At 42.0% G+C, this 17204-nt stretch overlaps 1 protein-coding gene across 11 annotated transcripts in view; it reads left to right on the top strand.

The window, feature by feature from the left end:
• ABCC9 (ATP binding cassette subfamily C member 9) overlaps positions 1–17204 on the top strand; it is a 113077-nt gene that overhangs the window by 84392 nt on the left and 11481 nt on the right. For all 11 annotated transcript variants that reach the window (XR_009244318.1, XR_009244319.1, XM_058655948.1 and 8 more), the window contains 4 exons: positions 7523–7625; positions 15005–15106; positions 15830–15950; positions 17009–17139. Coding sequence is in view for 9 of the 11 variants with exons in the window: in XM_058655948.1 (XP_058511931.1) it covers positions 7523–7625; positions 15005–15106; positions 15830–15950; positions 17009–17139 (457 nt within the window). In the remaining 2 variants the exon portion in view is untranslated. The remainder of the gene's footprint in view (positions 1–7522; positions 7626–15004; positions 15107–15829; positions 15951–17008; positions 17140–17204) is intronic.

Below are 17204 nucleotides of genomic sequence, written 5' to 3' on the forward strand. Positions count from 1 at the left end.
GAAAAGAAGCAACTTTTTTTTTTTTTTTTTGGAGAAGCACTGGCTGTATGACTTAGATAAAATCCCGTAACTTGAGTTTCCTCCTGAGTCAGTTTGTCACATTAAATAGTAGGACAGATTGAGCTACTGCAGAAGGATTAACCACAGTGACTATGGGGGCAACACTCTATAAACAAGGTAGAACAATTGTACACATAATACAAACAAAATAAATACAGCAGCAAAGTTATTTTAAATTTTGTTCTGTTTTTTTAATATTTGTAAACCAACATAACCCAAGCTTTAGCTCAGGAATGTTTTCTTAGCCTTCCAAAAATGATGTAACCCTGTTTTCCTGGTCAAGTCAGATTAGAAAAAGGGTGCTGTTACTGAAAATTTCACTTTTTCTAGACAAATGACATTGTAAAGTATTACATATTTCTGTAATCTGATTTGCAAATAATGCATTGCTTTCAAGCACAAATTTCTTTAAGAACATTGTTTTTAAAATGTAAAATGGAGTTAGAAAATGATGTACAAAAAGTTTTAATTCATCATGAAGCATTCACACTTGTACCTGGATTTTCCCCATCCGTGTGCAATGCCTCCTAATGGGAATGTCAAAGCTGTCTGCTTGGCATGTGACATATATATTAAGATAAAATTCATACTCTAGTAGTAGCCATAATGACCTAGGATATTAATATACCATATTATGGATGATTGGCTTTCAGCCATTTTAATCCTTTCATGCTAATTTGCTTGAGAGATTGACTTGTGTATTGAATATATGTTAGGAACTGTTTCTGCTGTGGCTGCTCACACACACTCATTCCCACTCCAGCTGAAGGTGCCACCATTTGCCTTCTTGTGCCTGCCACGTTATCAGTTTGTTTCTTTGGGGGCATTTGTATATCAGTATTTTTATCTGTGTTTTGTTACTTATACAATTGCAGTTTGTCCTTACAATGAGAATATAGGCCCTGTAGGAACAGATTTTTGTTTCAAAAACTGAGAAAATGCCTGGAACTAAGTAATTGTGTGTGCTCTGGCTCACACACACACACACACACACACACACACACACACACACACACGTATAGAACCTCAGCTACCTAGCCAGCCTGGACTCTGGTCTATGGTGCCACAGTCTAATGGGAAAAAAAATCTTAATATGAAAAAAAATACAGTGAACTATTATGAGTCACAAGGAACAAGTGTATCAGAAAGCAGTACAGCATCGAGCCTCCAAGGAATCAAGACATAATGAAGGAAAAATCTTGAATGAAGAGTTGAAAGATAAAATAGATATGCAGAAACATGAAGATTTCCATTTTGCAGTGCAATCAAAAGAACACAGTATAGTTGGGACGCAAGGTAGGTACAAAAGGGGTGGTTATTAGGACAAAGCTTAAACATTTACCAAACAGAAGAACAAAAAGGGAATGGGTAAGGACCTTTGAGGAAACTGAAATTTCTTCTATGCTGAGAAGCCATTGAAGGTTTTTTTGTTGTTGTGTTAACAATCTTTACATAGTTAATTACGGTGTAAAGGTTCAGGGGGTATAGGGATGTGGGTAAGCTTTTTATGTCCATATTGTTTCCTTCATGTATCTGAGGCAAAGGGGGATATTGAGAGAGAAGCCCCACCCAGTTTCCCACCCGCCCAAAGTCCCGGATTTGGGACATGCTCTGAGATACCTGCTCAAGTGGTTGTAATAGTTCTCCAGTTGTGAATCGCTGCCACTCTCGCAACTTCCAGCTCGATGATGTCATTTAAGAATCCACTGATTGTCATAGTCCACCATAGAGTCTTTATCCGCCCAGTATTTCGCTGCCCAACGTACAGCTGAAGTGGTTGATTGACTTGTTCTGTCCTCTGTCTTTTCTTGGCTAGGGTTCTGAGTCCAGCAGTTCGGTTGGGGAGATCTGCAAAGAAACTTTGAGGTGTTCCCAGACCAGATTCCCATATGTTCTAGTAAGCTCAGGGCTCAGCACAGTCCATCTCCACGATCAGCTGGTGGTTGCAATTGCTGGGTTGGTTCTGCTCTCAGTCCCGACTTGCACTGGAACCAATGGGTGTTGTAGTCCAGCCTGGTTCTGCCCAGCATGTACTCGACTCTTTTATCAACTAGTGGGAGCTGTAGCCCAGTGGGGGCGACCCACAATAACCCCCTCCAGCCCCGCCTCCCACCCTGGCCTGCCAATGTGCATAGCTGACTAGTCATTGAAGGTTTTAAAGAGGAAGATGACATGCTTGGAGTTGTATCAGGAGAGTTCAGTGCACTGTGGATGTTGAAGCAGGAGTGGTTGAGGTTAAAGGTAGGAAGGTATTAGCAGATTAGTGGATTGGTTCAGGTGAGAAAATGAAGGCCTGCGGAGGCAGGCACTAAAGACGTGCAGATTTTAAAATCAATTAGGAAGTAAGCTAATGAAATTTAAGTACCAATGGAGTGCGAGGAGTAAGTTTGAGGGAGAAGTTAAAGATGACTCTGTCTGGGTTTCTGATGTTCATCAGTAAGTAGTTTTCTGGGTTACAAGTTTTAAGATTTTATAGATTATTGCGAAGGGATATGTGATTCTTAATGAACAAATAAAAGTTGTGTTGAAGTATGGTGGACACTTGGAGTGGTTGACGCTGGGTATACAATTGTGCTAACACATCTCCCAATGCAGGAGGTAAGTTTGGATATCATTCTCTTATTTATTAGTTTTGGGAACATGGATATACTAAAAATAGGTTGGACAAAATTTTTAGATGACCAGCACCTTAAGATCAAGCAGGCAGAAAATATCTCATGGAAAGAAGAATCTTCCAGGTGCTCACAATTTAAAGATAGTTTGTCCACTTGAGTTTATGCTCCAGAATAAGCCAGAATGTACCACCTGTCCTCCAAACTTCCCTTTAGGTCAGGCTTATCAGTGCTTCTCTTACTGCTACAATATCAGTTCATGCTTATCATCCACCATGGGGAGTCTCCTCTGGATGTCAGGGTGGAGATATACTTCTTAATATCTTTGTCTTCGCTTGTATCCTAGAATTCATGGTGTCAGAATGACTTACTTGTGTGTTTGCATTCCTTCACATGATTGAGCTCCTGAAAAGCTGATGGTGTATCTTTGATCCTCATCTCCAGAATATGAGTTGAGACAGGCATACAGCAGCTATTCAGATGTTTTGTGAATGAATCCGACACTCCACCTTTGAACCTGTTGGTCCCTACTGATGTTTCCCAGACTGTTGGACCTCGTCTCCTGCAGCATGCTTCCAGGGCTTCCCATTTGGGAAGAGCCTGTTGGAAGTCTGTTCATCAGCCAGCATCACCAGAAGAGGAGGACCGATGTGGACTTTTGTGTTGGCTTTTGTTTTCCAATTCAAAATCTTCTTGACCTTCTCCAGATCCGAGCCAACCCCAGCATGGGTCAGGTTGACACAATCAGCTCCAAACCAATGCCTTATAAAGAAGGCTGATTTAAGCCTGAGCAACTTTAATCTTTGGGCTATTTTAGCATGTTAGTTGCCTCAAAGCCCAACTATCCTGTGAATGACAAGTTAGTCATGGTAATGATAGTTCACTGAGGTCTCGCCTCATGCTGTGCTTATACTATAGAGGATGCAAACCCAGCTTCTAAGGACTTTAAGCCACCCTAGTGGCTATCAGATGACCTTAAGTGGTCATCTGGTGTTTTTGATGACCCTTCATATTAATTATGCCTTCTAATAAGCAAACATTTACATATAGCTCTACCTAGATCAAACATAGAAGGCTTTAGGATCAGCTGTGCTTATGTCTGCTCCATGTGTACTATAGACAACATCATTAGTTTCATATCCCTCCTCCCAAAATGAGATTTCAATGATGTGACAGTGATAAATGTTACCACATAACAGGACAGAACTGAGTTCCCACCAGAAAGAATTCTAGTCGGTTGAGAAAATAAACCATCTAAGCACTAGGCAGGGAATCGATGTTGAAATTAAACAAGCATTTAATGGAGAAATTGAATGGTCAATGGTAGTGAAGACATAAAGAGGATGAAGGGGAATGAGAAGTGTCCATTGGAATTGGCAGTCAGTTCTGGTGGATTTAGCAAGAGCACTATTGGTAAAGTGCAGAGGATTGAGGTCAGAATTCAGAGCACTGAAAAATTAACTGGAAATTGGAACATGGAAATGGCAAGGAAAGGCCCCAGGAGAATCCACTGACCACAGAAGGAGTCAAGAGAGTGGCAAAGAGGCTTTTGCTATCTGCTTATTCTTTTTTTTTTAAGATTTATTTTATTTTTATTACAAAGTCAGATATACTGAGAGGAGAGACAGGAAGTGGAGCTGCCGGGATTAGAACCAGCAGCCATATGGGATCAAGGTGAGGACCTTAGCCACTAGGCCGCGCTGCCGAGCCCTATCTGCTTATTCTTAAGAGGACAATGATAGGGACATCTGTGAAGACTGAGGGAAGAAGGGGAAATAGAGGCAGAATGGCACAGCTCATGGTGCCGATTTTCATGTCAGATGAGCAGGGTGGCATTTAAGAGCCCAAGTAGAAAGAGCAGTTGAGCTAGAACAGGAGGAACTGACGCATAGTTCTCCAGAGGGATGGGAACGCACTAAATGCAGTCAGGAAAGCAGGTAGGGAGTTCACGGATTCAACAGCTAGTAGCCTCTGTCTTCTCCCCGAAAGGCCAGGTGAGGCATTGTTAACGTGACAAGGGCAAGAATCGTGTAAAGTACCTTCAAGAGAAATGGGGATTTGGACTGAAAGTAGAAATTAAACCAGGGTCAAGGTTCACATTATCTGTTTGCCTTCTTCACTGGACCCATGGGCAGAATTTGGCATTACTGTCCCTAATTTTGTATTAGAATAATTCTTGGTATTACACGTGAAACTTCAATATTTGACTTAAAAGAGGCAAAGATAGCTCAATTTGTATCCAAAACTACCTACATCCAGAAGTAGATTGTCCGAAGTTCATAATTAAAGCAAATACCAAATACTGTGAATATTGGCATTTTCTATAAAGAAAACAAAGTCTTGGAACTGATGGAATGGCTCTGCCATCATGGATAAAATCTAGACTCTTTACATTTTGGACTTGTGCTTGGCAATCGCCCATGTTCTTTTCCATCCATCTGTTCTTTCTTTCAAGCTGCAGAGTCCCTAGAGCCTTGAGCCTTTTGGAAAGTTAGTATTTACTGATTGGGCTGTGTTTGCTCCTCTGCGTTCAGGGTTCGTGTTGTACTCACATGAAGCAGTGAACTCCCTCAAGTAGTTGACCATGAAAGTAGTATCATAGAGATTTCAGTGACCTTTCCTGTTTTTTTTGTCTGACAGAATAAAGGTCTAAGAATATTCAGAAGATGAGCTGGATGTGGATGAAAAGATACAGACTGAGTGTGTCAAAGTTTCCACTAGGAAAACAGAAGGTTTCTTGCCAAATAGAAACACACAGAAAGAATGTTCGCTGCATGTCACCCCTCCCCTCTTAGTGCTGCTTCCCATCCTTGCCAGCTCCATTTACAAACCCTTTAAGAGCATTTCTGAAGCACCATTGCAAAGTAAAGGGAGTGTAGGGGCAGTCCAGATGAAACACTTGGTCAGAACCAAGGCTGTGGGAGACCACTGGCTTTGATCCAGCTGGTCTCCTCACCTTTTCCCAAACTTGAGTGCTAAGGAGAGTAACTACTGTGAGCCCTGGAACGTAATGGGTTTTCTCCTTTGTACGCATTTGCTCAAGCTGTTTTCACTACTTGAAATAACTAGTTCATCTGAAAAATCCAGTTCCTTCCTCATAAAACTCACTTAGACCATCCTCCCTCTCCTCACTCCACCTTCCAGTCCTTTCCCAGCAGTACTGATTCCCTGGTTACTACAAGCCACCCCCCTCCTCCATGTGCAGGTAACACTGTAAGCGTAGGATCACTGATTCCTGCATGGTGCCATCCTTCTTTGGTGGTGCAGTGTCTGCTTCCTAATCTGGAGAGAGGAGTCCTGAAATGAGGAGGTCACATCTTACTCCTGTGTGTATTCCTAGTGTCTAGTTTGATATCTCACTTAGAGCAGATACCCAGCCACCTTGGGAATCCTTCTGCCTTTCAGTAACCCTGTTAGTCCCTTTAAGGGGCATCTGGGGAGAAGCATTCTTCTTGGACAACTCTCACCCCAAAGCACTGCCACTTAGCACAGGCGCTACGATGCATGGCATTTGGGCCAAGGCTACAGAATTCCAACTGACATCATTATTTGGATCTGACTGTTGATCCTTTGATCATTGTTGATCAGATGTTGCTGTCTGACTAAATTATTTTTCTGACTTGGCATACTGGAATGATCAGATTGATTGGATAAATATCAAGTATCTGCTTTATATTGGCTGATATAGATTGCTTCGGTGGCCAAGTGTACACCCCACCTAGCTAGGAATTTTTCATTCTTGGACAACATGGATGCTTTATCCTGAAGTTTTGCAGTTTTACTTGAAGACTGAGACAGTCTTATCATGTAAGAATCACTTCTAGGCTTTCCACTGAAACTTATCTATACCTTGTAAGTATAAGTGACACATGCTAGAGTCCAGACGAGATGAACTGTGGCCACCACAAGGGAATAATCCACATTTCGATATGCCATTTCCCCAGTCTTCAGACTAGCTGTTTTGATTAAACTTGCCAGCTTTCCATTGTTTCTGTTTACTGAGGTTGGATAAAGTTAAAGCAGGTAAGAGCAAGCAAGACACAAAACCAGACTGCTTTGGGGGATTTAGAAAAAAAATTGTGCTATTCAGCATGGCTTGCTATGAGACGGTGTCTTACATATTCAAATACAGAGGCTTTTTTCAGTTTCACTTCTAAGATGGGTTATGCAGAATTTGGTGTGATGTTTAGCATCAAGAATGAGCTAACTTTGTCAGGGATTAATGTTCAAATTGCAAGGTGTCATAGAATCTTGTGAGTTTGTTTTGTGCAATGATCTTCCTTACAAAAAGCTATGAATCTTTTGACGACAGTGATGCTAAAAGAACATTTGGCATTTCCAAAGCTTTCTATGCTCTATTTCTTGCCACCCTGGTTTCCATGGTGTGCTGCCATAAACAGGTAAAAAGAGAATTTAAAAGAAACATCTGTGTCCCTGACATAGGCAAAGCCTCCTGTTTTTCCTGTTTCTCCTCCAGCACCAACAGTTAACTACGTCATTTGGAAAAGTCAAATAAACCACCCCAAAAAGCAGGTAGAATCTATTATACTCTGTGTGGTTACTGTGGGGCTAGTGCTAATGACAATAACTACATGAAAATGTGTGAAATAATATTTAGCTGTATCATCAAAAGGAACTCTTGGCCTAGCAGGGATGACCCCACCATCTCGGCTAAAAATGCAGCCCAGCAGTAACAGCTGGTCTTTGTTTTTAAGTAGGAGTCTATGTACCAGTCGTTTCTCCCCATCACTTTGTCACTCTGTTGAGTAAATAGTGTAGTAGCAAGTGTGACTGCTTTTATTACTTCTCCTGTTGTGTGGCTAACATCACAATATTTTTGTTTTCTGCAGGCATGAGACCAGATTTAAGCAACGTATGCTGGAACTGACAGACACAAACAACATTGCCTATTTATTTCTCTCAGCTGCCAACAGATGGCTGGAGGTCAGGACGGTACGTTCATTTCATGATTTCAAAATGGAATCCAAACAGACTAGAGGCATGCCACAAAGAGGCTCAGAGTTGTAAAAATTAGCCCTGCACCAAGATTCCTTGTCGGCCTCACATTTTCTGGGCTTTAAAATAGATCAGGTTTGTTTATGTTATGGATGAAATTTGTCATAATGTTTTAGCTAATGGCAAGACAAATAACCCAAAGAAGCAAAAAAAATCATTTGTGTTCATTAGTCTCTAGACCATGTAAGTTAATGGAATGGCAAATATTTGTACAGCTTCACTTTTTTAAGAGCAAATGTGAGCAGTGAACAGATGTACTCATTTCCTTCACTGAGCAGGATGGGCCTGATGTACATGTTGTGTGTTAAGCCGGTGGAGGATCCTATCAGCACAAACTGCGATTGATCATTGATTGCTTCTTCTGCCCCATGTGATGTGGAAAACCAAGCAAACTTTGGCATTGTGAGGACTTGGCTTCCCATATGGATTTATTTGATTCTCAGTTCCTCAGCTAAAGATAAGGGTGAATAAATATATGTACCTTTTGATAGTATTAGGTAATGTATTTTCAAAGATTTATTAATTTGTATTGGATAGGCAGATCATATTTACAGAGAAAAGGAGAGAAAGAATGATCTTCCATCTGCTGGTTAACTCCCCATATCATCCCAACAGCCAGAGCTGAGTCAATCCAAAGCGAGGAGCCAGGAGCCTTCTCTAGTTCTGCCATGCAGGTGGCAGGGTCCCAAGGCTTTGGGCCATCCTTTGCTGCTTTCCCAGACCATAGGCAGGGAGCTGGATGGGAAGTGTAGCAGCTGGGACATGAACTGGATATGGAATCCTGGTGCATGTAAGGTGAGCTTTTAGTTACTGAGCCATTGCACTGGACCCCTTAGGTTTAAAATGATATTAATCCCCTAGTACTGTGATAGACAAATGCTCTCAAAAATGTCTTTTGAATGGTTGAATGAAAAAATGGAAATGTTAACTATTTTTATTGAGCAGTTCTTAAGCTAAGCAGCTAGAGAGAAGTTGAAGGGAAGGGCGGAGAGAGATATTCTCCCCGGAAAGGAATAGTTTACAGACTGCTCTATGAAATCATGAATAAGCTGTGTTGTTGCAGATAATGACTTCATGGTAATTTTTGAAATTAGTTATCTATTGGTTTGAAAAATAGGTGTTTCTATACTACTGGAATAATCCTATTCTCAACGTTTCTGGACTGTATGCAGACTTCGTTTCAAAACTCAAGCAGATCAGACAAAAGGCAGATGGTATAGCAGATGTGATGGTGCTGAAATGAAACAGGCTGGAACAGGTATTTGATGCAGTGGGTTAGTACTCTGCTTTTAATGCCAGCATCTCCTTTCAGGGAGCTGGCTGGAGTCCCGGCTGCTCCACTGTCAATGCTCCTGTGAAAGCAGTGGAAGATGGTCTCTATTGCCACTTCCATGGGAGACTGTGATAGAATTCCAGTCCCCGAGTTTTGACCAGGCCCAATCTTGGTCTTGCTGGCATTGAGAGGAGTGACCCAGAAAATGGAAGCCCCCAAAACATAAGGGGAAAATAATAGTTACCTTTTGTTCTGGCTTGTGTGAGTCTGAAACTGAAGGGTGTGCATAGGGGGCACGTGTGTGCTTTGCACTTGAGGTGTGAGTCTAGTTCCTGCCCCCACAGCCCTTACATCAGCAGGTGGAGGCCAACCATACAACACCAGTCTTGAAGAAATCCAAGCTCTGTCTACCCAGTCAGATGAGATTTTAGAACCTTAAAATTTCCAAGTGTGAGGTCAAACATTAGATAGGGATAGCAGCCCAATGGAGAATTATTTCCTTTCGTTTGGCCCAAAGTGTACTACACATGTGAGAGCAGCTGACAGCCTTCAGAGAAGAGAATTCTAGTTCCACCTACTGAAAACAAAACATGCTGATACTCAAAAAAGGGTAAAATCTGCCATTCCTGCTGCTACTTTACAACGCCTTTCTTATTATGACTCTTCGCTTTCTGCGTATCTTAATCCTTTCAAGATTTGATTTATATAGTCTTGTTTTTAAAGGACCCCCTCAATGAACTGTAAAAACTAATACCACCAAAAAATTGTTTCTATTTTGGAGGGTAAAGGCAAGCTTTGATAGGAAATTGTTGGTTTATACAAAAAAAATTCAGACGTGTCTGCTGAGCAAGTGTGAAGTCCTTTGTGAACGATGTCTCTATCTGGTGTGTATATGTGGCAGTAAGTTCCCGGGGATAAACATGGATGCACACACATTCCTCTCAACAGTCCTAGAGAGCCAACATAGGAACCTTGATTGACTCTCATTGTATTCTGAGTTCACTCCGTTTTCATTAAGATAGTTACATTTAACTATCAATGCTGTAATTCAAGAGCATACGCCATGGCAACAGTGCAGGTTTAGTTGAATAGAAGATTCCTTCGGGAAGCATTCTTGCCTCGCAGTGGTACATCAGTGACCTCCTCACCATTGCGCTTCTGGGGACACCTCCATACCATGAAAGCCACGCGTTCTGCTTGAAATAACTGCTTCTGGTGTCAAAAATACTTTTTTCAGATATAGGGCCTTGGAGACTAGGGTGTAAATTGTTCTTTGAATCCCATTACTGCACATGTTCTGCCTTATAAGTCACTGTAAAAATAAGCAATGAAATGTCTGCTGGGCCAGTAAATCTGTGTTGATGTTATCTGAAGCTCTAACACAACCCACTCCATTCTCTGTCCTTTGTCATATTTCTTGGTGAGTTAACACCACATATTTGCTAAGAGCAGAAACACAACTGAAGTGTTATAAAGGGGGGCATTTAGCAGGATTCCCTAACGCAGATTCAGAAGTTCCACAAACTCCAATTTCAGGCTTTGTACCCCAGTTCTCTGTGGCTACTCTTCTTTCCCTGTTCTGGCTTTGAGAAACGATGTCTTGTTAGTGATATAAAAATCCTCCTGTGAGGGAAAATGGGACAAGAATGCCTTATGTTGTTTCTGAGGGTCCCGGAGCCCTGCCTCTTGCTTATTGATTTGTTTATTTGGATGACTGGCTTCTCCTTCTTTCCCATCCTTGGTAACAGTTAAGACATTCACAATTTAGTCTTTCTCTGGATAAAGTGGGTTTTTTCCCTATCAAAGTTGTAGCCTTGTGCACCCTATATCCTTTTGAATTTGCAAAAAATCAAAGGTCATGACGCACGGCTCAAAAGGATGAGTGGATAAGATAATAAGAAAGCTTTGGCTGGTAGGGACGCCGGGAGACAGCGGCCACCCGGATTGTTCTGGCAGCCAAAGGACTGTCCTCTGGGGGCCGGGGGAGCGGGCCACGACCTTCTGCGATGTGTCACCGCAGCCTGCCCTCGGCTGCTGCTTACGTTTTTTGCTTCAGCATGATGTTCCCTGCTCATCCCTCTGCACTAAACAGTTCCAGTTCTTTGGCATTGATGTTGCCATGTGCGGAAAATTGTGTAACTTTATCTAAAGGCTGTCGTTCCAAGGCTTCGTCTTGCTGTGGTGAAAGGGTAAGAGAAAATTCATATCGGGAAGCAGAGAGAGAGAGAGAGAGAGAGAGAGAGAGAGAGATCCCACAAAGAGGCTTTGGAGTCAGCAGGCCACAGTGAAAGTGAGCGGCACTGCTTCCTGTGTGTGTTCAGCACCTCCCAATAGCCAGGGGTGCAGCAATGTGTTGTTGATCTCTCTAGCCCTGTCCAGATCTGCTCCTCATCTAGGAGAAGGCAGAAATTGTATGAGTTTCCCCCACATAACTAAACTGTTTTTTTTTTTAAATCATCATTTGGAACTGAACAGTGAAGTTCACAGCTTAGGTGAGAGTGCTACTCACTTCAAAAAAAAAAAAAAGAGTGACATTTATACACAGCAAAGCTTTGAGAGTCATATTACAGTTCTGGATGGGAGATTAATAGGTTATTAAATTGGTGCTGGACTTCCCACTTTATCAAATATGCATCCTTGCACTCTGTTGCCAGGTTCAACTCTTAAAATATGGAAAAGATATTGGTGAGGAGCTAAATGACTCATAGGAATCCTAAAAGCAAAGTCAGGAGAAGTCCTAATTTGGAAGGCACTTGGCTCATAGGAAAACTCTGTAAATGTTTTATGACAGGGTGACTCTGTCCAGTTAGTTACTCTGTAAAGCATCCCTAAACCCTTATAGTGTACATGGTTAGCACTCTTGCTGAGGCTGGAGAGAGTAGTGGTCAAACTTCAAAGACTCTGTCCTGTGGGAGGAGCTTGGCAACAAACACACAAACATGCAGTTCAGGTAAGTAGAAGTCCGTGGGAGACAGTAAAGCTTCAGGGCTGGGATTAGAACCTGAGGGAGGCCTCTGTAAGGGGGTGATTTTGAGTTGCCTTTCAGTGAGAAGATGGAGCTGAAGTTGGGCATCAGAGACTGGGGGAACTTGCCCTTGAAGATGTCATTGGCAGAAATGAAGCTTATGTGTAACAGGTTGGTGTGCCTGGAGCAGAATGAAGGACCAGAAACTGCATCTCAAATAAGGTCAGAGGTGGCAGGGTCTAAATTCCATGCTATGGTTCTAATTTACTTTCTGCAACTTATCACAAAAAAGCTTTTTTTCCTATTTTTTAAAATTGAAAAGAGAGAGAGATCTCATCCACAAGTTGACTCCTCAGATCCTGGCAACAGCTAAGGCTGAGCCAGGCAGAATCTAGAAGTCAGGAACTCAGAATGGATCTCCCATGTAGATAGCTGGAACCACAGGCATTACCTGTCACTTCCCAGGGTGCACATTAGCAGAAAGCAGAAACTGGGAATGGAGCCAGGACTCAAAGCCAGGCACTAAAACCCAGCAATGCCGCTGTTAACCTCCGCGCCAAATGCCTGAGCCTATATAGCAACTACTATGTGAGACGCCAAGGAAATAAATCACATAACTTTAGCCTTTTGGTACAAAGAAAAAAACTTCATAATGGTGTAAATTGTTTAGAATTGGGGAATGAGGGCTTAGCCTAGTGGATAACATACTGCATCCCACACTGGAGAGAGTACCTGAGCTTGGCTCCCCATCTGGCCCCTGCTTCTGGCTTCTTGCTAATGCAGACCCCAGGAGGTGGCATGGTGGCCCCTTTAGTTCCTACCAGCACTGTGGGCGACAAGAATGGAGTTGTGGGCTCTTGGCTTCAGCCTGACCCCATCTTGGCCCATTGCACCAGGAGGGGAGAGCTCTCTCCCTGCAGGATATTCTGTGTCCATCTCCGTCCCGATTGAGCATTGGCATTTGTAAACCATAAAACACACTCCAGACTGGTTGGATTCTACATTCATGTCCAAGTTCAGAGCAAAAGAGGGGGAATGATTTGAGTGGGATGTGAAAAGCTGTTAAAAAAAATGAATACAACAGGAAAAGCCATCCAAGAGGTACTTACTACCTCCCAGTGGAATTGACTGCCTCAAGGGGTTAACAGATTTCTTTCTTTTTTGTAAAGATTATGGGAATCAGTATGGAATTAAATGTGATTTTTGACCTTTGACGTTTTAGGATGTGCACACATTGTAAAGCTTACTTTAAATGCTTGAAAATCACCCAAGGGGATAAAAGACATGTGGTATGGCAAGAAGTGGAAATCTAACTGGTATTTTACATTCTTACTGCTTTCAAAATCGCTGTGAATTAGGTATCACTTCTGTTTTTCTAAAGCAGAAATTGAGTCTCTGGGGGGTTTCAATGACTTGTGTAATCTTACTAGCTGGTAATTGGTAAAGCAACATTCAAGTCCAGAGTGTGATTCCAAGGCTGTACTCCCCGAGTCCTCTCCAACAGTTTGATCTTTGGGACTATTTTCAAAAAGAAGCAGAAATATGCACATGTGAGCCGATTTGAGAAACTGTTTTGGTTGATTTCAGCACGTTCAATTCTAGTGCTGTCGTTAAAGTCTTAAAGTCTAGTTGCTAGGGTTTTGGATTTGTTTTGTGCTTGTTGTTGTTTGAAAGACCAGTGACGATGTAGCTGGAGAGGGTGTTCCCCAGTACGACAGAACAAGCTAATTCCAGGAGCGCCCGTGCCTGCACTTCCGCCTGCTTCAGGGACGGGGGTACAGCAGCATGGGAAGTTGTTGGGGTGTCATCTTCACCGTCTGTGTTTTGCCTTATTGTCATAGAAACTTGGGAGGTGGGGTGCTCAAGAGCCCCATCTGGCACTGGTCTTCCAGATAGCAGTCTTGGGGTGGCCTAGGCATCACATGGCATGAGTCAAAAAGCACAGGTCTAGCTTCTGGTCTCCATCCTGATAACAGCTGATCCTGTTAATCTCCAAAATCCTTACCTCTAAACACCATAGTTGAATTTGGTTTTGACCCTCCTAGTGCTTCAACAATTTAGTTAAATGCCAACAGTTAGGGCCTGGTACAATAGCCTAGTGGCTAAATCCTTGCCTTGCACACATTGAGAGCCCATGTGGGTGCTGGTTCATGTCCCGGCTGCTCCACTTCCCATCCAGCTCCATTTTTGTGGCTGGGAGGAGGATTGCCCAAGACCTTATGACCCTCACGCCTGTGGGAGATCTGGAGGAGGCTGCAGGCTTCAGATCGTCTCTCCTCTCTGTATATCTTTTCAATGAAAAGGAATAAATCTTTTTTTTTTAAGTCAACAAATATACACTTAGGAGACACACTGAAACCTCACCATTGCCCCATACAAGAACGGCACTTGTGAATGTTAGGAAATTGAAAAGCAGTGGGGGTGTTTAAAAATGACCAGATATCACCTGTCTTTGAGTCTAACGTTGATAATAATGAATTTCTAAAAGTTTGCAAAAAGTTTACAATGAGTAATTGAAAATGCAGAAATACTGACTTGACCATACTTTTAATCGCTGAGCAAATTTAATCCATATTTACATGAAGTCAATAGTTTTCATGTCTCCAACCCTGGGCCCGAATAATTAATGAAGTTCAGATATAAATCCTAACACATTAATCACGGGCAAATTTCGGCAAGGATCTCACTATAGTCCACAGGGGAGCTACCGCAATCCCAAGATGAGCACTCATGAAACTGAGGCTAGAGATTAGGTCCAAAAGCAACTGCTTGACTGGCCAGCACTATGCCGTAGGAGCTAAAAACAAAAACTCCTTCATCTGCTCCTGGCTATGCATGCATTATAGCCTTTTTGGACAAGGCACTTCTGTCCTCTGGGCACAGAGCATCACGCATGTATTGAGAGCCATGTGTCACTCTCCGTTCTCGTCTGTGTTGCAAGTGATAATTCTTCCTTTCTGAAATGTCCTCCTCTGCGATGTACCAGGACACAGAATGAAATGGCCTGTCTCTTCTTAGTGGTCACTTTTCCAATAATACTCTAATAATACTGTAACATTTTTTCCTACTCCTGTTTAGGATTACCTGGGAGCTTGTATTGTCCTGACTGCCTCAATTGCATCTATCAGTGGGTCTTCCAATTCCGGATTGGTCGGCTTGGGTCTGCTGTATGCACTCACGGTAGGAATGGGTGGAAAATATTCTTCTGCATGCAGTGTTGGAGGTACCTTCTATAGTTACCTTAGTTACTCTCAACACTTGGCGTGACACATTAGAGAAGTTTGAAATTCACAGAAGGCAGGCATCTTACAAATAATAGGGTTAGGTCCCAAATCAGCATTTTAGGACAGCTTGGGTTCACTGCTGACATTGTCAAACAGTACTTAGAGACTCCATCTGCTTTTCAAATGCCCACAACAGCCAGGGCAGGCCAAGCCAAAGCCAAGGGTCTGGAACTGAATTCATATAACCCATATAGGTGACAGCATGTGAGTTGTTATCTGCTGCCTCCAGGATATGAGTTTACTGAAAGTTGGATTGGATACAGAGGAGCCAGGATGAAAACAAGGCATTTGAATACGGGGTGCACATGTCCCATGTGGCATTGTGACTGTTGTGCAAAACACCTGCCCAAAGAAATATGAATGTAAGGTTGCTAAATGCCAACACAAGCGCACATAGCTTCTTATTGCTCATGAACATTGATGACAATCTGAAGATGATGATTCCACTGAAAGAGATCTTTACCACTGTGTCTCTCCGCTTTGTCTTGGTCTCTGATCATAGTACTTGTGTGTGAACTGTGTCCCATGCTAACCATTTCAGTCATCCTATCCCCACAATATGCAATGATTATGAAGCTGCTAATAGTTTTAAAACAGGTATTTTTGTCACCTGACACAGATAACCAACTATCTGAACTGGGTTGTGAGGAACTTGGCTGATCTGGAGGTCCAGATGGGTGCAGTGAAGAAAGTGAACAGTTTCTTGACTATGGAGTCCGAGAACTACGAAGGCACCATGGGTATTTCTGAGTCTTGTTTTATTTACCTGAAATGTTCATTTAATTATCAGATGCACGGAAGGCATATTGTGGCTCTTGATTTCCATTCCAGTAGTGTTCTCACTCAGCTTGACTGCGCTTGACCATCTACACATGAAAAAAATAAGTATTTATACCTAAAACATCTTAGATAGAACCAAAGTCCAAATAGGCACTAATAATATTTAAACTTACTTATACAAATATTTATGCTTTATTACATTAATTGCCAGCCTACGCTATGAACTATGATTTTCTCTCTTAAGATCTTGTAAATTTAGATGCCACAATATTTGCATTTTGGAATATGGACTGGGATTTTCAGCTATGTCATTACTTAAGGACAAAAATCCAGGTAACTTAGTTAAGTCCACTAGGCCATTCATGGTCAACCCTGGCCTACACATCTGGTTTTCTTATCATGCATCCACACTTTTCACTCTGGCCCCAACAGTATGTTGTGCTTTTTCATATTGTTCATATATTTAAAACAATTTTCCTTGACTGTTACCCTCTAAGATTCATCTCAGGCAATGTGAGACCATCTGGAACTCTTGTGTTACCACAGAGTCAAGCCACACCTGATGGTTCTCCAAGTCCTACAGTCACTACCGACCTAGCTTATCTGCTGCTGCAAGAACACAGCAAACAGCTCCAGTTATTGCTTTTACCTCCATATTCCCAGAACCTTACAAGGCACCTTACATTTTAACCAGTCAAATGTTTTTAAAAACCTAACTGGTAAATAAAAATCAATTCCCAGATGAATTCTATGTATTCACCTTGAATATAAGTGAGCATTGGAATATGCTCCAAACACACATACAAACTGTTTTAAAAGTTCTAAACGAAGAACTTTTAGTTGGTAATTTCCATTTTTAAAATACACAGAATTATGTTCTGGATTTAATTTTTTTAGAAAAGATATATTTATTTACAAAGTTAAGTGTGTATGTCTCTTGCTAAGTCTCTGCCCATTACCTGGCATCTATCAATCTACCTTCTTACTAGTCTATCTTTTTCACCTGGCCCATCCTTAGATCCTTCTCAAGTCCCAGAACATTGGCCACAGGAAGGGGAGATCAAGATTCATGATTTGTGTGTCAGATATGAGAATAATCTGAAACCTGTTCTTAAACATGTCAAGGCTTACATCAAGCCTGGGCAGAAGGTATGGAATTCACAACCATTTGTCTTGTTATATGCATAAAATTTTGGTTGGATCCCACTCCATTA

The sequence above is a fragment of the Ochotona princeps genome, chromosome 27 (assembly GCF_030435755.1).
Source record: "Ochotona princeps isolate mOchPri1 chromosome 27, mOchPri1.hap1, whole genome shotgun sequence".
NCBI classification, from domain to species: Eukaryota; Metazoa; Chordata; class Mammalia; order Lagomorpha; family Ochotonidae; genus Ochotona; species Ochotona princeps.